This window comes from Scomber scombrus, chromosome 1, assembly GCF_963691925.1.
Source record: "Scomber scombrus chromosome 1, fScoSco1.1, whole genome shotgun sequence".
In the NCBI taxonomy this organism is placed as follows: domain Eukaryota; kingdom Metazoa; phylum Chordata; class Actinopteri; order Scombriformes; family Scombridae; genus Scomber; species Scomber scombrus.
Genome location: NC_084970.1, coordinates 35,075,208 through 35,095,928, shown reverse-complemented (window position 1 = coordinate 35,095,928; position 20,721 = coordinate 35,075,208). Strand labels below are relative to the sequence as shown.

General features: G+C 37.1%; 2 protein-coding genes and 1 long non-coding RNA gene across 12 annotated transcripts in view; 1 reads left to right on the top strand and 2 right to left on the bottom strand.

The window, feature by feature from the left end:
- LOC133985658 (C-C motif chemokine 13-like) overlaps positions 1-5,953 on the bottom strand; it is a 13,644-nt gene extending 7,691 nt beyond the window's left edge. Inside the window, exons 1-3 of one of the 2 annotated variants that reach the window (XM_062425503.1) lie at positions 5,836-5,953; positions 5,605-5,731; positions 4,452-5,168 (exon numbers count right to left, since the gene is read on the bottom strand). In XM_062425503.1, coding sequence (XP_062281487.1) covers positions 5,018-5,168; positions 5,605-5,731; positions 5,836-5,899 — 342 coding nt within the window. In that variant the 5' untranslated portion in view covers positions 5,900-5,953 and the 3' untranslated portion in view covers positions 4,452-5,017. Of the gene's footprint in view, positions 1-4,451; positions 5,169-5,604; positions 5,732-5,835 lie in introns of those variants that run through there. The other variant, XM_062425347.1, reaches the window with a different exon arrangement.
- On the top strand, positions 649-20,721 carry LOC133986078 (C-C motif chemokine 22-like). Of its 9 annotated transcripts, none has more exons than XM_062425893.1 (4): positions 649-748; positions 866-942; positions 10,113-10,162; positions 13,492-14,271. In XM_062425893.1, exons 1-4 carry the CDS (start codon positions 685-687, stop codon positions 13,658-13,660), a joined length of 360 nt encoding a protein of 119 aa, XP_062281877.1. In that variant the 5' UTR covers positions 649-684; the 3' UTR covers positions 13,661-14,271. The 9 variants fall into 9 exon arrangements, 6 of the variants coding, with proteins under 6 accessions (XP_062281877.1, XP_062282027.1, XP_062281953.1 ...); XM_062426043.1 differs by lacking the exon at positions 13,492-14,271 and adding an exon at positions 10,630-11,290; XM_062426184.1 differs by lacking the exons at positions 649-748; positions 866-942; positions 10,113-10,162; positions 13,492-14,271 and adding exons at positions 12,297-12,539; positions 12,584-12,671; positions 19,409-19,535; positions 20,219-20,721.
- The window catches only part of LOC133987584 (uncharacterized), a 54,442-nt gene continuing 47,980 nt past the window's right edge, over positions 14,260-20,721 (bottom strand). Inside the window, exon 2 of the long non-coding RNA XR_009925577.1 lies at positions 14,260-15,595. This is a non-coding gene — a long non-coding RNA (uncharacterized LOC133987584). The remainder of the gene's footprint in view (positions 15,596-20,721) is intronic.

Here is a 20,721-nt window from a genome sequence, read left to right as displayed (position 1 = left end):
AATGTACAGGGTGTCCATAAAGTCTCTTTATAATTTAACACATTTATTATGAAAGCAAATGAATAGACAAATCTGTGGAAATGTAATCATTTAATACATCTCTATATGGGCACCATTAGTTGCACGAAGCATCAAGACGATACTCGATTTCTCACGTGGTTTCCAGTTACATGAAAGTGACAAATTTTTTTAAATTGTTTTCAAAAAAGCAGTCTTAATGTGTTTTTATTAATCACTGCTAAAATGTTGTATGTGTTTTGTTTTTATTCACATTTTATCAACATTAACAATGTGTAGAGCTCTTTTCAGATGGGGGAGCTACAAACAGCATTAGTTAACTATTAAGTTTTGCAATAAGGGATTAATTAATCTATTAATAAGGAATTGTTCTCACTTTAGATCTGGTAGTTGCCAAAAGATTATATAACTAACAACACTTTTTTCAGTAGTGCAGAAAATAGAAATTAACAGAAGAGAGAAGAGGAACAAGGATTAACCCCCATTTCTTAAAAAAAAAAAAGAAGAGAGAAGAGGAACAAGGATTAACCCCCATTTCTTAAAAAAAAAAAAGATCAGCTGTGTATAAAGGGAGCCCAGAGCAGAGTCTCCAGCACCAGATCACCCCTGAAGATCAAGATCAAGCTTTCATCCAAACAGCAACACATCAGTCTCTGTCGGGGAACCATGAAGACGCTGCCGACTCTCATACTTCTGGCTCTGATCTGCTTCCTGCATCACAGCTCTGCAGGTCAGTGTCTGCTTTATTTCCTCTGTTTGAGACGCCACTATGACTGCATTTAAGAGACAGAGTGTTACAAATGTTTATGTGTGTGTTTGTGTGTGTGTGTGTGTGTGTGTGTTACAGGTCTAAACGGTCCAGGTAAGGTCTTTGAGGAACTATGCTGTCCAAGCTTCAGTAAAAGGTTAATTCCTAAGCCAAAGGTGAAACATGTTGCGAAGACCCCGAGTCGCTGTAAAACCACAGCGATTGTGTAAGTATACTGGTTTTGTTTGTTGGCTTATCATTAGATTGTGCACATGTTCATCATCTACTCTATATTATCAATACTTTTAATGCAAACTACTTTACATTGAGGGGCAATTTCCCTCTGTAACAACACCTCATTTTTTTTATGAGGCTTCATATATTTTCATTTATTTTATTTATATTTATTTCACTTTAAAATGTTGTGAAATATAAAGATGAAAATGAGTAAAAGTACCTGAAAATACAGAAAACATTACTTAGAGCCCAAGTATTTCTCTACAACAATAAATATTTATGACTAGAAAAGCAACAAAAAAACAAATACTACAGCTGAAAATCAACGCCACTGTGTGTGTAATTATACTTTTAACAGTGCAGAATATGTTTTTATGTGTTTCTTACAGAGTCACAACTGTGTGTGATGAGACGTCTTGTATCGATCCCGAATGGAGATGGGCGAAGAAACTGTTGGCAGAGTTTAAGAAGGCAACTGCTAACAACACGTCACCTTCTGCCCCTTTCAACTGTTCCAAGTGTGACAAACAAAAGAAACAGCAGTAATCCAAGTGTGTGAATGCTGGTCTTTTGTCCGTTATTACATGTAATTATCCTTTGTGTCGTCCTCCCGGGTAAAATTGACCCTGTCTGTTTTGACTGTCCCTTCTTTCCTTCCTTCCTTCCTTCCTTCCTTCCTTCCTTCCGTCTGTCCTTCCTCCCTCCTTCCTTCTCTCTTTCTTTCCTTCCTCTCTCTTTACTCCCCTCATTCTTTCCTCCCTCCATCCCCTTTTCTTCCTTCCTTCTGTCCTTCCTTCCTCCCTCTCTCCTTCTTTCCTTCCTTCCTTTCCTTTCCTTCCTCCCTTCCTTCTTTCCTCCCTCCCTCCTTCTCTCTTTCTTTCCTCCCCCTACCTTCCCCCCTTCCTTCTTTCCTCTGTCCTTCTTTCCTTCCTTCCTCCCTTCCTCTTTTCCTTTCTCCCTCCCTCCCTCCTTCCTTCTTTCCTCCCTCCCTCCTACCTTCTTTCCTTCCTTCTTTTCTCCGTCCTTCCTTCCTTTCTCCCTTCCTTCTTGCCTTTCCTCCCTTCCTTGCTCCCTCCTTTCCTTCCCTCCCTCCTTCTTCTTTCCTCCCTCCTTCCCTTCCTCCTTTCCTTCCTTCTTCCTTCCTTGACTCGAGGACAACAGGAGGGTTATGTATTTTATGTTATTTTTATAAACTCATTTATGCAAATATGTGTGTACATTTTGAAATGTCCATAATAAATGTTGATGTGAACTTCTGTGTTGATTTCCAAGAATAAAACCTGTTGAGACAGAAATACAAATGTCATTGATTGTTAATTCATTTAGTATTTATAAGCAGTATATAAATGTTTTTAAACACTAAACTCTAGTTGTAATATATTAAAAACACAGTTGTAGTAATATAAAATATGTATATAGGAAAACTTATAATTGTTGACAAATACTGTACATTAATAGTTAGATATGTCCTTATGACTGCTTCTAACTACATTATAATGACATAAAACATTATTGAATATTTGTATACTACTTATAAATGTGTTGAGCGTCGTATAACTGAAAAATCCAATAAGTCCTACACATTTTTTAAAGATTGCCTTCAGTGTACAGTTACTGGCAAAGAGGCCGACAAATTTAAAATGTGGTGAAATATAAAGATAAAAATAAGTAAAAGTACCTGAAAATAAAGATTACATTACTTAAAGCCCCTGGAAATTGTATTTCTTAAGTATTTCTCTTGAACAATAAATACTTATGACTAGAAAAGCAACAAGATACAAATACAGAAATGTTGAAAGAAATGTAGTTTCCAGAGTATCCACAGAGGGGAGCTGTTTCTTATTGTGTGTACTTTTTGTTTTAGTCCGGCGGGGAGTTCCGGTCCTCTGAAATGATGCCAACGCGGAAGTAACTTAAAACTGCATTCTATCAAAAGGCCACCAGGGGGCGACCGTTTTGGTGTCATAAGACTTCCATCTCTATACAAGTCAATGGAGAATTCACCAACTTCTCACTTGATTTCTAACCTCAGTAAACGTTTTCAAAATGTGTTTATGGTCTCAATCGCTAGTTTAAAGCTTTCTTCAATGCAGTATGATGTTCATTTGGGACATTTTGGCCTCCCTGATTTTATATTTGACGATAAAGCAGGGTATGCATTAGGGCGTGGCTACGTCATGATTGACAGGTTGATTGGTTCACAGGTTCAGGAGGACGCCTCATGCCCCTCTTGATGACCATATAAGTAGAATCCGTGTTTTTTTTTTACCCGGCATGCACCGGAAATTTTCAAGATGGCGCTGCTCAGATCCGATACTATTCGCTTCCAAGCAGCAGTCCACAAACCAATAGGTTTTATATACAGTCTATGGTTTTAGTATGTTTACATTGCTGCATTAGTAGTTTTTTCCTTAAGTATAGTATCACAGCACTTTTTCCACCACTGAAAACATTTGACCAGTTTATTTATATCGGAGCGTTTTTATGTTGTACGCCAGCAAAGGACCTGAATACAACAACTGAAAATCAATGAAACTGTGTACAATTATACAAAAATGACAAAAATGTACAATATGTTGTGTGTCACAACTGTGTGTGATGTGACGTCTTGTATCGATCCCAACTGGAGATGGGCCAAGAATCTGTTGGCAGAATTTGAGACGGCAACAGCCAACAATACTTCACCTTCATTACTTCTAACAGATTTTTAATTGTATGCTTATTATTACTACATGAGTTACTGCCCCTCTGTGTAACAGCTGTATCTTTGTATTTTCTACTTTTCTATGTATTTCTGTGCATTGAGAACAATGGCTTAGGGTTAATTCATCCTTTTTTACACACTTAATATTTAAATAATGTTGTTAAAAAAGAAGAAATAAACCATATATCTATCTACACGGTCGCCCATAAAGTTGGAATAAAATATTTTTTACCTCTTTCCATGAAATGATTGTGAAAATGTGATTTATTCTTGATAGATAGTGTATATATTCTCAAAATTGTATTGATCAATCTCATTGCACCTGGTCAAAGGTGATCACTGATGTGTATAAATAGAAAATAAAAAGAGGAATGTGTCTGAAAACTAAATTATTCCAACTTTATGGGCGACCGTGTATAAACAAAGCAAACTAAAACGCACACAAAAACAATATTTGACCATGGCATAAGGTGGCTTTAAATGACTGTGTAAGTTTCCTCAGAAAAGAACTGGCATAATTTACAGATGTCAAGTATTTGAGAGCAGTACTAAGCTGGATGGAGAGATGAAGTGTGCTGCCTGCAGAGTAATTACCTCTTCCTATATTTGCACTTTTCCCATACGCCATAGTCCATGCGCCACCTACTGTGGCAACAAGGGAATTACAACAAAAAAACATTCAAATTCAAACACATTAAAACAAAAAAATGGTTCTAACAATGACCGTTGTATTTTCTGTCTCAACAAGTTTTATTCTTGGAAATCAACACAGAAGTTCACATCAACATTTATTTATATTATTATGGATATTTCAAACTTTACACTCATATTTGCATACAAAGATGTGTATTGACATGGAAGGTGTAGTGGTCCTTTACCTTCGTTTAAATAGTCTAATGTACATTAAATTATTCATATTAAATAGCCTTTACCTTCTGTCTCAATACACACAAATACATCGAGCTCCAAAATTCAAAAAGCTAAAAACTAAGTACAAAATACAAAGATACAGCTGTTACACAGAGGGGCAGTAACTTGTAGTAATAATAAACATACAGTTAAAAATCAGTAATAAACAGTAGTACTATTTGTTATTTAATAATAATCTTACACCAAACTTTGATATGAATCATTCAAAGTGAAAATGTCAGTTAAAGACAACTTTAACATACAAAGATACTTTTCTGTGTAATCATCACTGATTATCAGTTATAACAGCCAATAAGATACATTATATAAAATTAAATAAAAAACATTATTACATGGAATAACAGTAAACAAAAGACCAGCATTCACACACTGGATTATTGCTATTTCTTTTGTTTTTCACACTTGGATGTGTTGAAAGGGGCAGAAGGTGACTTGTTGTTCGCAGTTAACTTCTCAAACTCTGCCAACAGTTTCTTCGCCCATCTCCATTCGGGATCAATACAAGACGTCACATCACACACAGTTGTGACTCTGTAAGAAACACATAAAAACATATTCTGCACTGTTAAAAGTATAATTACACACACAGTAGCATTGATTTTGAGCTGTAGTATTCGGGTTATTTACTGATGTACAACATAAAAACAGTAATTTTCATTCATTAATTTACTTTACTAAAGTAACCTGAACAGCTCCCCTCTGTAAAGACTCTGAAAACTACTAAACATTTCAGTCATTTGCTGACTGACACCTCATATGTGGTGGGGCGGCAAGCGGAAAGCACTATGTTACTTTTAAAGATGTATTTTACCTTATTTTTGCTTGACTGACGACACAACTGCTCATTTGTCTGATTTTCTTTTGAATTACTTTTAATCATTGTATTAAAAATACTAACAATATGGAGTAGATGATGAACATGTTTACAATCTAATGCAAATACAACAAGCAAAACCAGTATACTTACACAATTGCTGTGGTTTTACAGCGACTCGGGGTCATCGCTACATGTTTCACCTTTGGCTTAGGAATTAACTTTCGATTGAAGCTTGGACAGCATGATTCCTCATAGACTGCAACTGGAGCATTCAGACCTGTGGACACACACAGACATGCACATCAACATTTGTAACACTCTGCTTGATTTCCTCTGCTTGAAACCCCACTATAACTGCATTTAAGAGACAGAGTCACTGACCTGCAGAGCTGTGATGCAAGAAGCAGATCAGAGCCAGAAGTATGAGAGTCGGCAGCGTCTTCATGGTTCCCCGACAGAGACTGATGTGCTGCTGTTTAGATGAAAGCTTGATCTTGATCTTCACGAGTTATTTGGTACTGGAGACCCTGCTCTGTGCTCCCTTTATACATAGCTGATGTTACCAAAAAAGAGCTGGGGGTTTCCATGCTTGTTCCTTTTTTTAGTTCTCTGTCATATGCAAAACAATTCTACAGATATGAATGAGTCAGTTATTAGGTAACAGCAGTTCTAAAGAACAATGTTTTATTAAAAGGCATTTACACAACCTATATTTAACTAATGCTGTTCGCAGCTCCTCCATCTGGAATAAGCACACATGTTGTTAATGTTGATAAAATGTGAAAAAAAATTACATATCTGTACAACATTTTAGCAGTGATGTACAAAAACACATTAAGATGGCTCTTTTGATGTTAAGTCACTCTTATGTACCTGGAAGCCACAAAGAGACTGTTCGACAAAACACAGCATCAAACCGGCCTTTGAAAAAACTGAATAATGTGAAGTTATGTGAAGTTTTGTAAGCCTTAATATCAAGTGTTGTGTTAAACTGATGCTGAACATGGACATGAGATGGTTAATCCGTGTCAGTGCAGGTGTTGACGTGATAATGCAGATATGAAAGTTCATACTTAGGCCAAAAAGACGTATTGGCAGAAGGTCAAAAGTTTGAATAATGAGTTATCGAAAGTGCAAAAGGGCAGATCACCGTCTTGAGTAGAACAAGTACGGAGCTGCAGGTGTGAAGAGAGCGTTTAACAGGAAGCCCAAGCGCAGCAGTAAGCGCCTCTGCAGGAAGCAACTCCAGACACATAACTATTTTTAAAAGGCGATGGACAAAAAGATAGAATGATAAGAATTCTAGACTTTTCCACAGAAAACTGCCAAAATTTATGACAAGCCCATAGCTGATTGGCTGACCCCCAAAAAGAACCATGGTAACGAGAATTAACCAATACATTTACAAGAATCAGAACAACACCCAAACTGCAGTTGAATATAAGGGATTGTCAATATACATTCAGGGCCTTTTCTATTGAGCTCCCGAGCGAAGTAGATTAGGTCCACAGCAATAAACCCTTTGATATTTAAACGTCGAGAATATCGCTTTCTTCAAATTTGAAAATGACAATAACCAACATGGAGGATGATGATGAAGACTTGGCCGAACTGGAGGTCAGTGACGAAGGTGGATGCAAGCCATCACCACAAGACTCAGCTGCAGGTCGGGTGCAGAGTAAGAGGCAGGCAACTGGAGATCTGACTTAATGTTGGGGAAGACCTCCGGGGAATGTTCGGGCGCAGACAGTATGTATTTATATACTATGTGCTTTTACTCACAGAGAATTTAGAGTATTCTTCAAATACTTCCCCAACGTCACTGAGAAAATCATTAAAAACTGCAGCAGTGGCAGAATGTTAAGAGGAGAAAAAAAGTGTGTGAAAATGTGAATCTAAAACTGGGCTTCTTCTGAATATTAAGAGAAGGGACTTCTGTTTGTTTCCTACCAAGTACAGCGCGTTCGTAGAAAGGCTGCTGCACACGAGGAAGTGAAAATAGGAAAAGGAAACAGTCAGTTTTATAGTGACGTTACCTCTCTTTAAACTGATAAGGTAGCTATGAATAAAAAACAGATTTGAGATTTGGAAATAAAGGGATACTGTGAAGGGTTAGAATAATAACAGTACAGGGTTCAGTAAATTACTTCAGTACCTCTTTTTGGAAGAGATTTCGATATCTTGATCCAAAATCATTCATCAAATATTTGAGGAACTTTGATTTGTAACATTACAATGAATTAAATTTGCAAAGCAGCAAGGCCGGTGGGTGTCTATCCTTTGAATGTGTTTTAAATCTGTACATAATGTGCCTCAAAGAGTACCAGTGTATATTCACCCTGCCTGACTGCTAATTCTTTATTCTGGTAGCTGTCAGTGTTTCATCGCATTTCTTTTCACACATTCAGTCTTTCTCTGTACTCAAGTTCACAGAAACAATTCACAGCTCACTATTTCCTCATGTAATTATTATTATCATGTTTTAGATGTAATTTAGTGAGTGTGAAACCTGTTTGTTTGTTCTCAGAATGAGAGAGCTGTTGTTTCTGGTGGAAATCGAGTGTGCAGTTACCTCACATAATCTACTAATATTACTACAACTATTACTATTTAAGCAGATAATATTAGTAATACTGCTTTATCAGTAAGGTGTATACATTATATTCAACAACAGACTTAATAATTACTTTTAAACTCATGGATTATTGGTGGATGAGCTGAATGGCTTTAGGAAAAGCACGGCATGTATTGACCATATTTATATTTGCAGTGGTGAGAGCAAGACTGCAAGAAGGGAAAAATACATTGCCATAGCCTTTGACTGGATCAATAGAGACCCGATGGAGTATTAATTAATATGTTCTGGTATTGATGGTAAATGTTATGATGCTGTGACGGCCCTGGGCCTCCATGGTAGAGGGGATGGTCTGCCTTGCCTGTTACTCCTATGTTTCTCTCTTCCCCTAGATGGTCTGGTCCCTCCCTCCTCATCCAGTGATTGAGATCACCTGTTGGGAGCCTTTTTAAATCCTGGAGTGCCAAGATGTCTCTCTCTCAGTCTCTGGCCCTCCTGGAAGGCTGGTGCCTTTCAGGCTCCTTATTTTTGGTTTTGTTTGTTTGATTGTGTTAAGAAGTAGCCTTGGTTCCTGTTATTTTTGATGTTAAAACTATTGTTTGGTGGAAATTTGTTAACTTTAATAAATTACTTTCATTTGAGGTCTTGCTGGGCATAACAATGCATCAAAGCCTTGTATACAACTCCAGTCTCATGTCGGCAGCTACAAATAATTCATAATTTTAGGACTGGCTGGTTTTTCCCCCCCATTTGGAGTGATGCAAGGAGATAAACTGTCCCCTACATTATCTGCCCTTTATGTAAATTACTTAGCAGAAGATATTGAGATATCCAACCTAGGTATAGTGATTGATAATACAGTATGAATTTAAAAGACCAGTGTGTAAGTTTTAGTGCCATCTAGTGGCGAAGTTGTAGTTTGCGTACAACTGAATATGCCTCCCCTCGTTTGTAGAACCTGTGAATAGATAGATAGATAGATAGATAGATAGATAGATAGATAGATAGATAGATAGATAGATAGATAGATAGATAGATAGATAGATAGATAGATAGATAGATAGATAGATAGATAGATAGATAGATAGATAGATAGATAGATAGATAGATAGATACATTTACTTATATAGCACTTTCCTATTTTTCAACCACTCTTCAGCACTTTTACACTACAAATCACATTCACCTATTCATACACTGATGGGGCTACCAGGGTGCAATTTGGGGTTAAGTATCTTGCCCAAAGACACTTCGACATGGACTGGAGGAGCCAGAGGAATTGAACCACCGATCTTCCAATCATTGGATGACCCTCTCTACCTCCTGATCCACAGCCCCCTCTTTGTGATCACATGTGGTTTCCAGTTACATGAAAGTCACAAAACATTTAAAACTGTTTTCAAAAAAGCAGTTTTACAGTGTTTTTGTGCATCACTGCTAAAATGTTGTACATAAATGTAATTTTAAATTCACATTTTTTCAACATTAACAACGTGTAGTGCTCATTCCAGATGGGGGACCTGCGAACAGCATTAGTTGACTATTAAGTTTTGCAATAAAGGATTCATTAGCCTTTAATTAGGCATTGTTCTCAAAGAGCTTAGATAACTAACAACAATTTTCCCAGTAGTGCAGAAACTAGAACTTAATAGAAGACAGAAGAGGAACAACAGAAAACCCCCGCTTCTTAAAAAAAAAGAAGTCATGACTGAAGAGATTGGGACATCAACTGAATATAAAAGGAGCCCAGAGTCGCAGAGTCTCCAGCACCAGATCAATCCTGAAGATCAAGATCAAGCTTTCATCCTAACAGCAACACATCAGTCTCTGTCGGGGAACCATGAAGACGCTGCCGACTCTCATACTTCTGGCTCTGATCTGCTTCTTGCATCACAGCTCTGCAAGTGAGTGACTCTGCTTGATTTCCTCTGCTTGAGATGACACAATAACTGCATTTAAGAGACAAAGTGTTACAAATGTTGATGTGCATGTCTGTGTGTGTCACAGGTCCGATAGCTCCAGGTGTGGTCTCTGAGGACCATGCTGTCCAAGCTTCACTCGAAAGTGTATTCCTAAAGCAAAGGTGAAACATGTGGCGAAGACCCCGAGTCGCTGTAAAACCACAGCGATTGTGTAAGTATACTGGTTTTGTTTGTTGTATTTTCATCAGATGGTGCACATGTTAATCATCTACTCTATATTATTACTACTTCTAATGCAAACTAGCAATGAGGGTAATTGGGGTTATTGTGTGAACAGCCCTGCAGGTCCAAAACAGGATGGATGAAAACACATATGTGTATCAGAACTTGTTTTTTTCTTGTTAACATTGCTGTTTTGGGACTTTTACTTCAGTCAAAGAATTGGTTATTTTATTCTTTTTTTCTGTGAAGACATTTTTATGGGACCTATACCCTGAAATGTTTAGTAGTCTTCACAGAGGGGACCTGTTCAGGTTACTTAAGGAAAGTAAATTAATTAAGGAAAATTACTATTTTTATTTTGTATGTCAGTAAAGGACCTGAACACAGCTGAAAGTCAATGACACTGTGTACAATTAAACAAAAATGACAATGTACAATATATTTTGTGTGTTACAGAGTCACAACTGTGCATGGTTTGAAGTCTTGTCTCGATCCCGAATGGCAAAGGGCGAAGAAAATGTTGGAAGCGTTTGAGACGTCACCTTCTGCCACTGTCCATGTTCCCGTGTGTGAAAAACAAAAGAAACAGCAGTAATCCAAGTGTGTGAATGCTGTAATAATGTATTTTATTTAATTTTTATATTGATATAATGATTACATAGATCTTTAACTGATATTTTCACTTTGAAAGTTTAGGAGCTCAATGTTTTTCTATGCATTGAGACAGAAGGTAAAGGTTATATAATATAAGATAATCATTTCATGTACATTATACTATTTAAAGGGGGGAAAGAAACGCTACACCTTCGATGCTCTTGGAACATTTATTTCTTCGGCTGTGCACACACACTTGCAGGGAAATGACACCTATTTATAACTCCACATCAATGTTACCTGATTTATATTGTTTGATCTACTGTTGTTGTGTTATGTGTGTGTTGTAAGTTTCCTTGAGTGCTTTGAAAGGCGCCTTTAAATCAAATGTATTATCATTATTATTATTATTATATGAATACACATACATTTACTCACACATGAATGTATATTTTGAAATGACAATAATTATATAAATGCTGATGTGAACTTCTGTGTTGGTTTCCAAGAATAAAACCTGTTAAAACAGAAATACAAAGGTCACTGAGTATTCATTTAGAAATCCCCTCTCTCTTCTTGTTGGCAGGAATATTCCATGAATGTACTTTAACCTAAAAAGAGAAGCAGCAATTAAAACCTACATTTTAATTTCTGTAAGACTTTTTAGCAGAATTGTATTACAAATTATTAGGTTCTTGTTTTTCTCCATACAACACAAAATAGCACGAGACAGAGAACAGAGTAAGAGAGATGGAAACCACACACTACTTTCTTAGAAGAGTAAACATTTAGACAATTATTGGAAATGGACACAGATGTGTATAAAAGGAGCCCAGAGCAGAGTCTCCAGCACCAGATCACTCCTGGAGATCAAGATCAAGCTTTTGTGGTGTATAAATTATACTCATAATGATAAGTACATTTAATAATGGCTTTAGTAGAGATTAAGATGAAGGGTTAAGGATGAAATATGTTTACTCCACACCTGCTGGTTTAAAGTGCACATACTGATTGAGTATGCTGTATTGTAACACACAGAGGTGAAATGTAAATAAAAAAAGATGTGTGAAACATGTAACCAAATATACTAATTTTTACATTATTCTTTAAAACATTTGCAGTTAGAGAAAAGGAAAAAACATAATGATATATTTTGAGGTTGAAACATAATGGTGTATTTTGAAAAAAGGGACTTTACAGGCTTTATAAGGGGAAGAACTGAGGCAGTGGTGTGGGCAGAAAGTTTGTGGTGGTCAAGTGATCAGAGCGCATGCCATGTTATTGCAGCGTCCCTGGTTCAAATCCGGCCAGGGACCTCTGCTGCAGGTCATTTCCCTCTCTCTCTCTCTCTCTCTCTCTCTCCCTGTTTCCTGTCCGCCTCTCTGCCAGTTACTATATAAATAAAGGCAAAAAAGCCCAAAATAATTAGAAAAAAAAGAAAAGAAGAAAGTTTGTGTGTGAGGAGGCGGCCAGGTGCAGGCATCGCTAGGAGGCCCTGACTGAATGCCAGGATCCTTCCAAGTGCAAGAGCTTGTATGAAAAATACAGGATGACCATATTTGTGCATATGACCTGAATATGGACCGAGTCCAATGTGTGGGAGGGTTTGGGTACTTTTCCACACAAACCACTGACCTCAGCAGTCACTCACATTGTGTGTTAGATCATTTCTCATAGACTTTGTCCGTGTGACGGTCTCGGATTTTGCTGCTGGCAATAAAACTGCTCTCAACTTTGAAGACTCCTGGTGATTTTTGAGACTTTTTGAAAGAGTCTGATTGACCAATTTGACCCCACACTTTCATCCAAACAGCAGCACATCTGCCTCTATCGCGGAACCATGAAGACGCTGCCGACTCTCATACTTCTGGCTCTGATCTGCTTTTTGCATCACAGCTCTGCAAGTAAGTGACTCTGCTTTATTTTGTCTGCTTGAGATGCCACTATGACTGCATTTAAGAGACAAAGTGTTAACTGTGTGTGTGTGTGTGTGTGTGTGTGTGTGTGTGTGTGTGTGTGTGTGTGTGTGTGTGTGTGTGTGTGTGTGAGTGTTACAGGTCTAATTCCTCCAAGTGCAGTCTATGAGGAATGCTGTCCAAGCTTCACTAAAAGGTTAATTCCTAAGCCAAAGGTGAAACATGTGGCGAAGACCCCGAGTCGCTGTACAACCACAGCGATTTTGTAAGTATACTGGTTTTGTTGGCTTTGCATTAAATTGTGCACATGTTAATAATCTACTCTATATTATCAATACTTCTAATGCAAATTACTTTACATTGAGGGGCAATTTCATCTGTAACAACGCCTCATATTTTATGAGGCTTTATATATTTTTGTATGTAAATCCACGTCTAACTTTGCATACTACAATAATATTACACTCTAAAATGTGGTGAAATATAAAGATGAAAATGAATAAAAGTACCTGAAAATACAGAAAACATTACTTACAGCCCAAGTATTTCTCTACAACAATAAATATTTATGATTAGAAAAGCAACAAAACACAAATACAGAAATCTTGGATGTTTAGTAGTCTGTTTAGAGTCTTTACAGAGGGGAGCTGTTCAGGTTACTTAAGTAAAGTAAATTTATGAATGAAAATTACCATTTTTATGTTGTACATCAGTAAAGAACCCGAATACTACAGCTGAAAATCAATGCCACTGTGTGTTTAATTATACTTTTAACAGTGCAGAATATGTTTTTATGTGTTTCTAACAGAGTCACAACTGTGTGTGATAAGGAGTCTTGTATTGATCCCGAATGGCAATGGGCGAAGAAACTGTTGGCAGAGTTTGAGAAGTTTACTGCAAACAACAAGTCACCTTCTGTCCCTTTCAACATGTCCACGTGTTACAAACAAAGATATAGCAGTAATCCAAGTGTGTGAATGCTGGTCCTTTGTCCGTTATTACATGTAATTATGTATTTTATAAAATGTTTGTATTATTGTTTAATTGGCTGTATCAATGATGATTACACAGAAAAGTATCTTTGTGCATGAAAGCAATCTTTAACGGACATTTCCACTATGAAAGTTTAGGAGCTCAATGTTTTTCTATGCATTGAGACAGAACGTAAAGGTTATTTAATATAATATAATATAATAATTTCATGTACATTATACTATTTAAAAGGAGGAAAGAACCGCTACACCTTCCATGTGCATACACCTCCTTCTACGCAAATACAAAAGTCAGAAAAAGAAAAAGATACAATAAATCTGAAGCAAAAATGTCATAATTACAGTAATTATAATAATAACAGACAGTAAAAGTATATATGTGTATATATCTATATTCGCCCAGCCTGACTGCTAATTCTTTATTCTGGTAGCTGTCAGTGTTTCATCGCCTTTAATTTCACACATTCAGTTTCTTTCTGAGTCTTTCTCTGTATTGAAGTTCACAGAAATAACCAGATTTACTTCTCCATATTTCCTTGTATGATTATATTGTGGTTTAACTTTATTAATCAAGTAAAAATCTCTTTCCTGTGTAAGTGTGAACACAGTGTGTTTGTTCTCAGAAAGAGCGCACGTTTGTTTCTGGTGGAAACAGACGAGGAAGTGAAAATCACAAAGTGTTGAATGTGCAGATAATTTACATCTACTAATATTACTGCAACTACTCTTGCTTATAAGCTTCTGAATATTGAACTTTATTTGTTTTAATGGGGTTTCACGAGTTTCAATAAGTGTAGTATGTTATTCTTATTCTTTATTTTTACCGTCTCTTACCGTCAAATCTCTCCCTACCAGTTGTGTCAGTTTTATTCATCCAGGTTTTCAGATCTTTTGTCTCTACTTTAAAACAAAGGAGGAGAACTGAATTTCATGATTGTCGCTCTCATGTTTGAGAACAAAAAACTACAACATCTCTGCCCTGGATCATCATTCTGGTTTTCTGCAGACGTCACTGTGAACTTTATAGGAACTATTTCTTCAGTAGTTCCAGTGAATGCTGACCACGTCTGTTAAAATGTGACATCGGTCTGTAACCTTTCATTTGTGGGTTATGACCACATCGGCAGAGTAGTATGATCAGCAAAATGTACTTAAAGTATCATAAAGTACTCATTATGCAGAGCGGCTTATTTAGAGTGTTATATTATTATAGTATATTGCTTGTTTGTATCACTAACAAATACATTTAAGTTTAATCTTAAGTGTATCGTATGTTTTTAATATTAATAATAATAATACACTGCATTTATATAGCACCTTTCACACAAACTGCATAACATTTTTTTTAAAGGAGGAGAAAATTAAAACAACAGAATATTAAAATATATTTTATGTAAGAACTTGTAACTATATGTGGTAAATAAATGTATTGAAGTAGAAGTACAAAGAAGCATTAAATAGACCTAGAAGTCGCCTGAGTATTATTTGTATGTGCTTTAATTCTGTACATTTGTTTTTGATCGTTGTGGATTTTTTTGATTGAGTAGTTAAGTTCAGGTGGTTCAGCCTTTTGTTTGTTATTTTGCGGAAAGAGAGTGTTTTCACTGGCAGCATCTCTCTCTGGTACGAGAACTCTTAACACTCTTAACACAGAAAGGCCCTGAGGAGAGTGGTGAGGACAGCAGAGAGGACTATTGTGGTCACACTGCCACCTATAGAGGATATGACCCAAAAACGCATGCATGCAACCAGCATCCTGACAGACTCCACTCACCCGTCACAGACTGTTCTCCCTCTCACCTTCAGGATCGTTGTGGATTTTGTGCTTGAGTGGGTAAGTTCTGGTGGTTCAGCCTTTATTCCCTTTTGTTTGTTATTTTGCTGTTAGCCCACCCTGAAGAAAAGTACTTAATATAAAACCTTAAAGGGTTGCAGCTTTCTTGTTGCTGCTGGTTCTTGGGGGCTGTGAAGAGTGGAGACTCTTTATTTCTTGTTGCACCAGGGTTTCCCCTACGCTGGGTCGTAATACGATTTGGGGGCTCGTCCGGGGTACAAACATCCATGAGGTGACGTAAATGTGAGCGTAGTGATCATTCCTTCTTGTTGCTGTTTGTTTGTGGTTTTAACTGGGTAATTGTTTCAGTATCTTGGAGTGTCTGACTAGTTAGCCTAGGCAGGCGTGAAGAGCTTGCCACTTTGTTGTTTTGCTTTTCTTAGGTTTGGTGCTAATACTGAGTGGGGGCACGCTTTAATGTTTTACAGTTGGATACATCTCCAGTTTTCGGTGATACACTGAGTTCAGTGTTTTAAAGTAACCTCGAGCTTGGCAAGCCACTCAATACTAGTTAGGTTAGTTATCCATCTCAGTGAGCAGATAGGGTTGCCTCTCTACGACTTGTTTCCCTGGTTTGGGAAGCAATTTGGTTGTGATCTATTTTTGGTTTTGCAACTGTTTCTTGTGCAGCTGTGATAATACTTCTGTGTGCAGTTGTCACTTAAAGCTGTGCAGGTGGACCCAAATGCAGGAGACCAAATTCAGAAAAAGGTTTAATTTACTAGATGTGTCGAAAACCAAAAGAACAGAACCAACGAAAAAACTACTGACAAGAACTTCTGAAAGCTGACAAATCTAGACGAGACTTAACAGAGGATCCAACAGACACTGAGCAGAAAACCAAGACTTAAATACACAAGGGATAATACAAACAGGACACAGTTGAGTAAAACAAGACACAGGTGAAGCACATGAGGAAATCAACTAAGGCAGTGTGGTGGAAATCCGAAAATAAAGGCTGTAAAACTTTGTGTTCAGATCTTTTATTATGAGCTTTCGGCAGAGTGTTGTCTGGCAGTGTGTAGAGTCAAAAGTAAAGAACAAAGGAATGAGCGTGAACAGTGATCTTTATACATTGTATGAAACAGGGATAAACATAAGTAACCCGGTCACATAAGGAGTCAAACATTTCGTGTGGGAAACAGGCCTTGCTTTCTCATTTGCGACATAAGATAGTTACACGTATCGTGCATCAACTGCAAGTTTTACTAGAAGAGAAACAAGCTTCGTATGCAAGAACACTTCATACTTTTCCATTACAGCAGGAAACAGAAGCACAAGGAGAAAACATTTCAAATTAAAACGGGAACTAAAACAGAAAGTTCAGGCAGGATGTGACAGCTGTAACTTGTGGTTTATGGCCTTTGTGTTCTGGTACCTGAACTCCACTTTTGTTGAGTCACTAATGGCGCTTTTCCACTACACAGTTCCAGCACGACTCGCCTCGACTCGGTACGGTTCCAGGACAGACCTTTTCCATTACAAAAAAGTACCTACTCAACTAGGGCGGGGTCGTCATAGCACGGCTCCGCGAAACTGCCGTGACTTCGTTTTATACGCGACACAAAACACATAAACAATGGAGGACATGGAGGCAGTGGTGTACTTGCTGCTGTATGAGGCTTTCTGTCTCACACAAAGCAAGAAAATTGAGCCGTATGGCTGTAACTATGGTAACGCTGCTGCCGGTATTTAAAAATGCCGGGTTTGATTCTTGTGTCGGACGGCTCATGACTCTTCCAGCGACAACTCTTCTGACCAATCAGTGACCAGCAGTCTGTTGACGTCACATTTAGTATCGGCTCGGCTTACTTGGAACCTCACCAGAGCAGGTACTAAAAAAGGACCAGGTACCAGGTACTTTCCCTTGTGGAAACGCAAAAAGAACCGAGGCGAGGCGAGCCGAGTCGTGCTGGAACTGTGTAGTGGAAAAGCGCCATAACTTTCACTAGGTAACTTTCACAGATCATAACACAAAAGTGAAACAACCATTACATTACTGGGGGCTTGTTTGGAAAAAGTAGCATAAAATAGAAATACTCAAGTAAAGCTTAATTTGTACCTCATTGCAGTACTCAAATGTAAGAAGTAAAATCAATCTGTGGATTTTGTCCTCCATCACTTACACTGAAAGCACATTTGAAGGAGATATTTTACTAGTCAGTATGAACAGGAGGAATGATTACAGACACTTTAAAAATTGTGAACCTGTCTCTGACTGAATGTCAGAGAGTGTTTCTGTAGGTTTTACACTTCTTTTTTATTGAGAAAAAACATTCACAATCACATTAATATAGTCCTATGTTACCTAAAACAGTTGGGGCCTTTAGAAAGAGCCTTAAAACTTCAGGTTAACAGAATGGTGCTCAGGGTGTTTTTACTGCTCTCCAATGTAAAAATTGGTCAAATTTCCCCTGAACAGTATGTAAGGGTTAAAGTACCAATACACAGAGAACAATTACTCCATTATAAGTAAAGGTTCAGAGACTGGTAACGTCACTTTAAAACAGTAGTTTTCTTTTCCTATTTTCACTTCCTCGTGTGCAGCAGCCTTTCTACGAATGTGCTGTACTTGGTAGTAAACAAACAGACTTCCCCTTTCTTAATGTTGAGTGGAAGCTCGGTTTAACACTGAAATTTCACACTTTTTTTTTCCTTTTAACAAATATTCTGCCGCTGCTGCCGTTTCTTTTAACTGATTTCCTCAGTGATTTTGGGGAAGTAATTAAGTTTCAGATCCTTAACTTCAGTGACTCTCAAAATTCTTTGTAAGTAAAAGTTAAACATCCTCCATTCACAATTCTCTGTGAGTAAATGTACATAAGTATTACTAATAAAATGTATTTAAAGTATCAAAAATGTCCCACTTTAAAGTTTTTAATTTAATAAAAAAATAATAATCATAATAATTCATGCATTTCCATTCACCTATAGAACATTTCATCTATATCATTCCAATCAGGTTGACATCAGTACTGAAACTCATGAATCGTATGTGCAAATTGTGTTAAAAATGTCCACTAATACCCAGTCTCATGGTGTCATGATATTGAAGCTATTAGAAGGAAATTAGATATCCTGATCAAAAATCAATCATCAAATCTTTGAGTAACTTTGATTTATAACTGCACCTTTTTAAAGGAATAAACTGCAAACTTCCCTCAAACTACCTTTTTTCATTCTCCTCGGAGATCATAAAACTTTATGTGATGGTTTTTATGAAGATTGTAACTGTTTCTATTAATTATTTGTTGATTGTAGGTGTCTGGCCTTTGCTGTGTTGTTTCTTTATGCTGATTGTGTTGCTGTCTTAATTCCAGTGAGACAACCTGAGTGAACACAGTTTTCAAATAAGAGAGCGTGAATAGAAAACGGATAGAAATCCCCTCTCTCTTCTTGTTGGCAGGAATATTTCATGAATGTGACCTAAAATGAGAAGCAGCAAGTAAAACTGACTTTTTAATTTCTGTAAGGCTTTTTTGCAGAATTGTATTAGACATTATTAAGCTCTTGTTTTTCTCTGTAAAGCACAAAATAGCACTCGACAGAGAAAAGAGAAAGAGAGATGGAAACCACACGCTACTTTCTTAGAACAGCAAACACTTTAAAATGATTTAAATGGACTGTGCTGTGTATAAAAGGAGCCCAGAACAGAGTCTCCAGCACCAGATCACCCCTGAAGATCAAGATCAAGCTTTCATCCAAACAGCAACACATCAGTCTCTGTCGGGGAACCATGAAGACGCTGCCGACTCTCATACTTCTGGCTCTGATCTGCTTCTTGCATCACAGCTCTGCAGGTCAGTGACTCTGCTTGATTTTCTCCGCTTGAGACGCCACAATAACTGCATTTAAGAGACAGAGTGTGACAAATGTTTATGTGTGTTTGTGTGTTACAGGTTCAGACGCTCCAGAGCTGGTCTCTGCCGAACCATGCTGTCCAGGCTTCAATCAAAGGTTAATTCCTAAGCCAAAGGTGATACATGTGGCGAAGACTTCTCATAGCTGTAAAACCCAAGCCATTGTGTAAGTATACGGGTTTTGTTGGCTTGCATTAAATTGTGCACATGTTAATCATCTAGCCCATATTGTTAGTACTTCTAATGGAAAGAAATGTATACTGAGGGGTAATTTATCTGTAACAATGCCTCATATTTTATGAGGATTCATATATTTTTGCATGTAAATCTACGAGTAACTGTGCAGGTAAATATGTCAGATGAATGAGTTAAAAGTATAATATTACTCTTTAAAATGTGGTGAAATATAAAGATTAAAATTAGTAAAAGTATCAGAAAATACAGAATACAGTACTTAAAGCCCCCCAAAACTTAATTTCTTAAGTATTCATCTAGAACAATCAATAATTATGACTAGAGAAGCAACAAGCTACAAATACAGAAATATTAGATGTCAGTCAGTAAATGACTTAGAGTCTCCACAAGGGGGAGCTGTTTAGTTATTGGTTGAACAGACCTGCAGGTCCAAAACAGGATACATTTGATTATTTCCATTTTCTGTTACTTTACAATTATACTGCACTTCATTTCTGAATGACCTGTTCAGGTTACTTAAGTAAAGTAAATTAATGAAAGAACATTTGTGTTTTTATGTTGCACGTCAGCAAAGGACCTGAATACAACACCTGAAAATCAATGACAATTATACAAAAATGACAATGTACAATTTGTTGCGTGTGTTTCTTACAGAGTCACAACTGTGTGTGATGAGACGTCTTGTATTGATCCAAACTGGAGATGGGCGAAGAATCTGTTGGCAGCGTTTGAGAAGGCAACTGCTAACAGCACTTTCAACACGTCCACGTGTGAAAAACAACAGAAATAGCAACAATCCAGTGTGCAGGAGCTGGTCTTTTGTTCACCGTTATATCATGTAATAATGTATTTAATTTAATTTTTATATTATTGTTTTATTGGCTGTATCAATGATGATTACACAGAACTTTGAAAGTGTCATACCAGAGTTTGGTCTAAGACTATTATAAAATAACCAATACTGTTTATTAATGGTTTTTAACTGTATTATTATTATTACTATATGAGTTACTGCCCCTCTGTGTAACAGCTGTATCTTTGTATTTTGTACTTAGTTTTTAGCTTTTTGAGAGTTGGAGCTCGATATATTGTATTAATGTATAGTGTATTGACACAGAAGGTAAAGGTTATTTAATATCTTAAATATTTAATATATT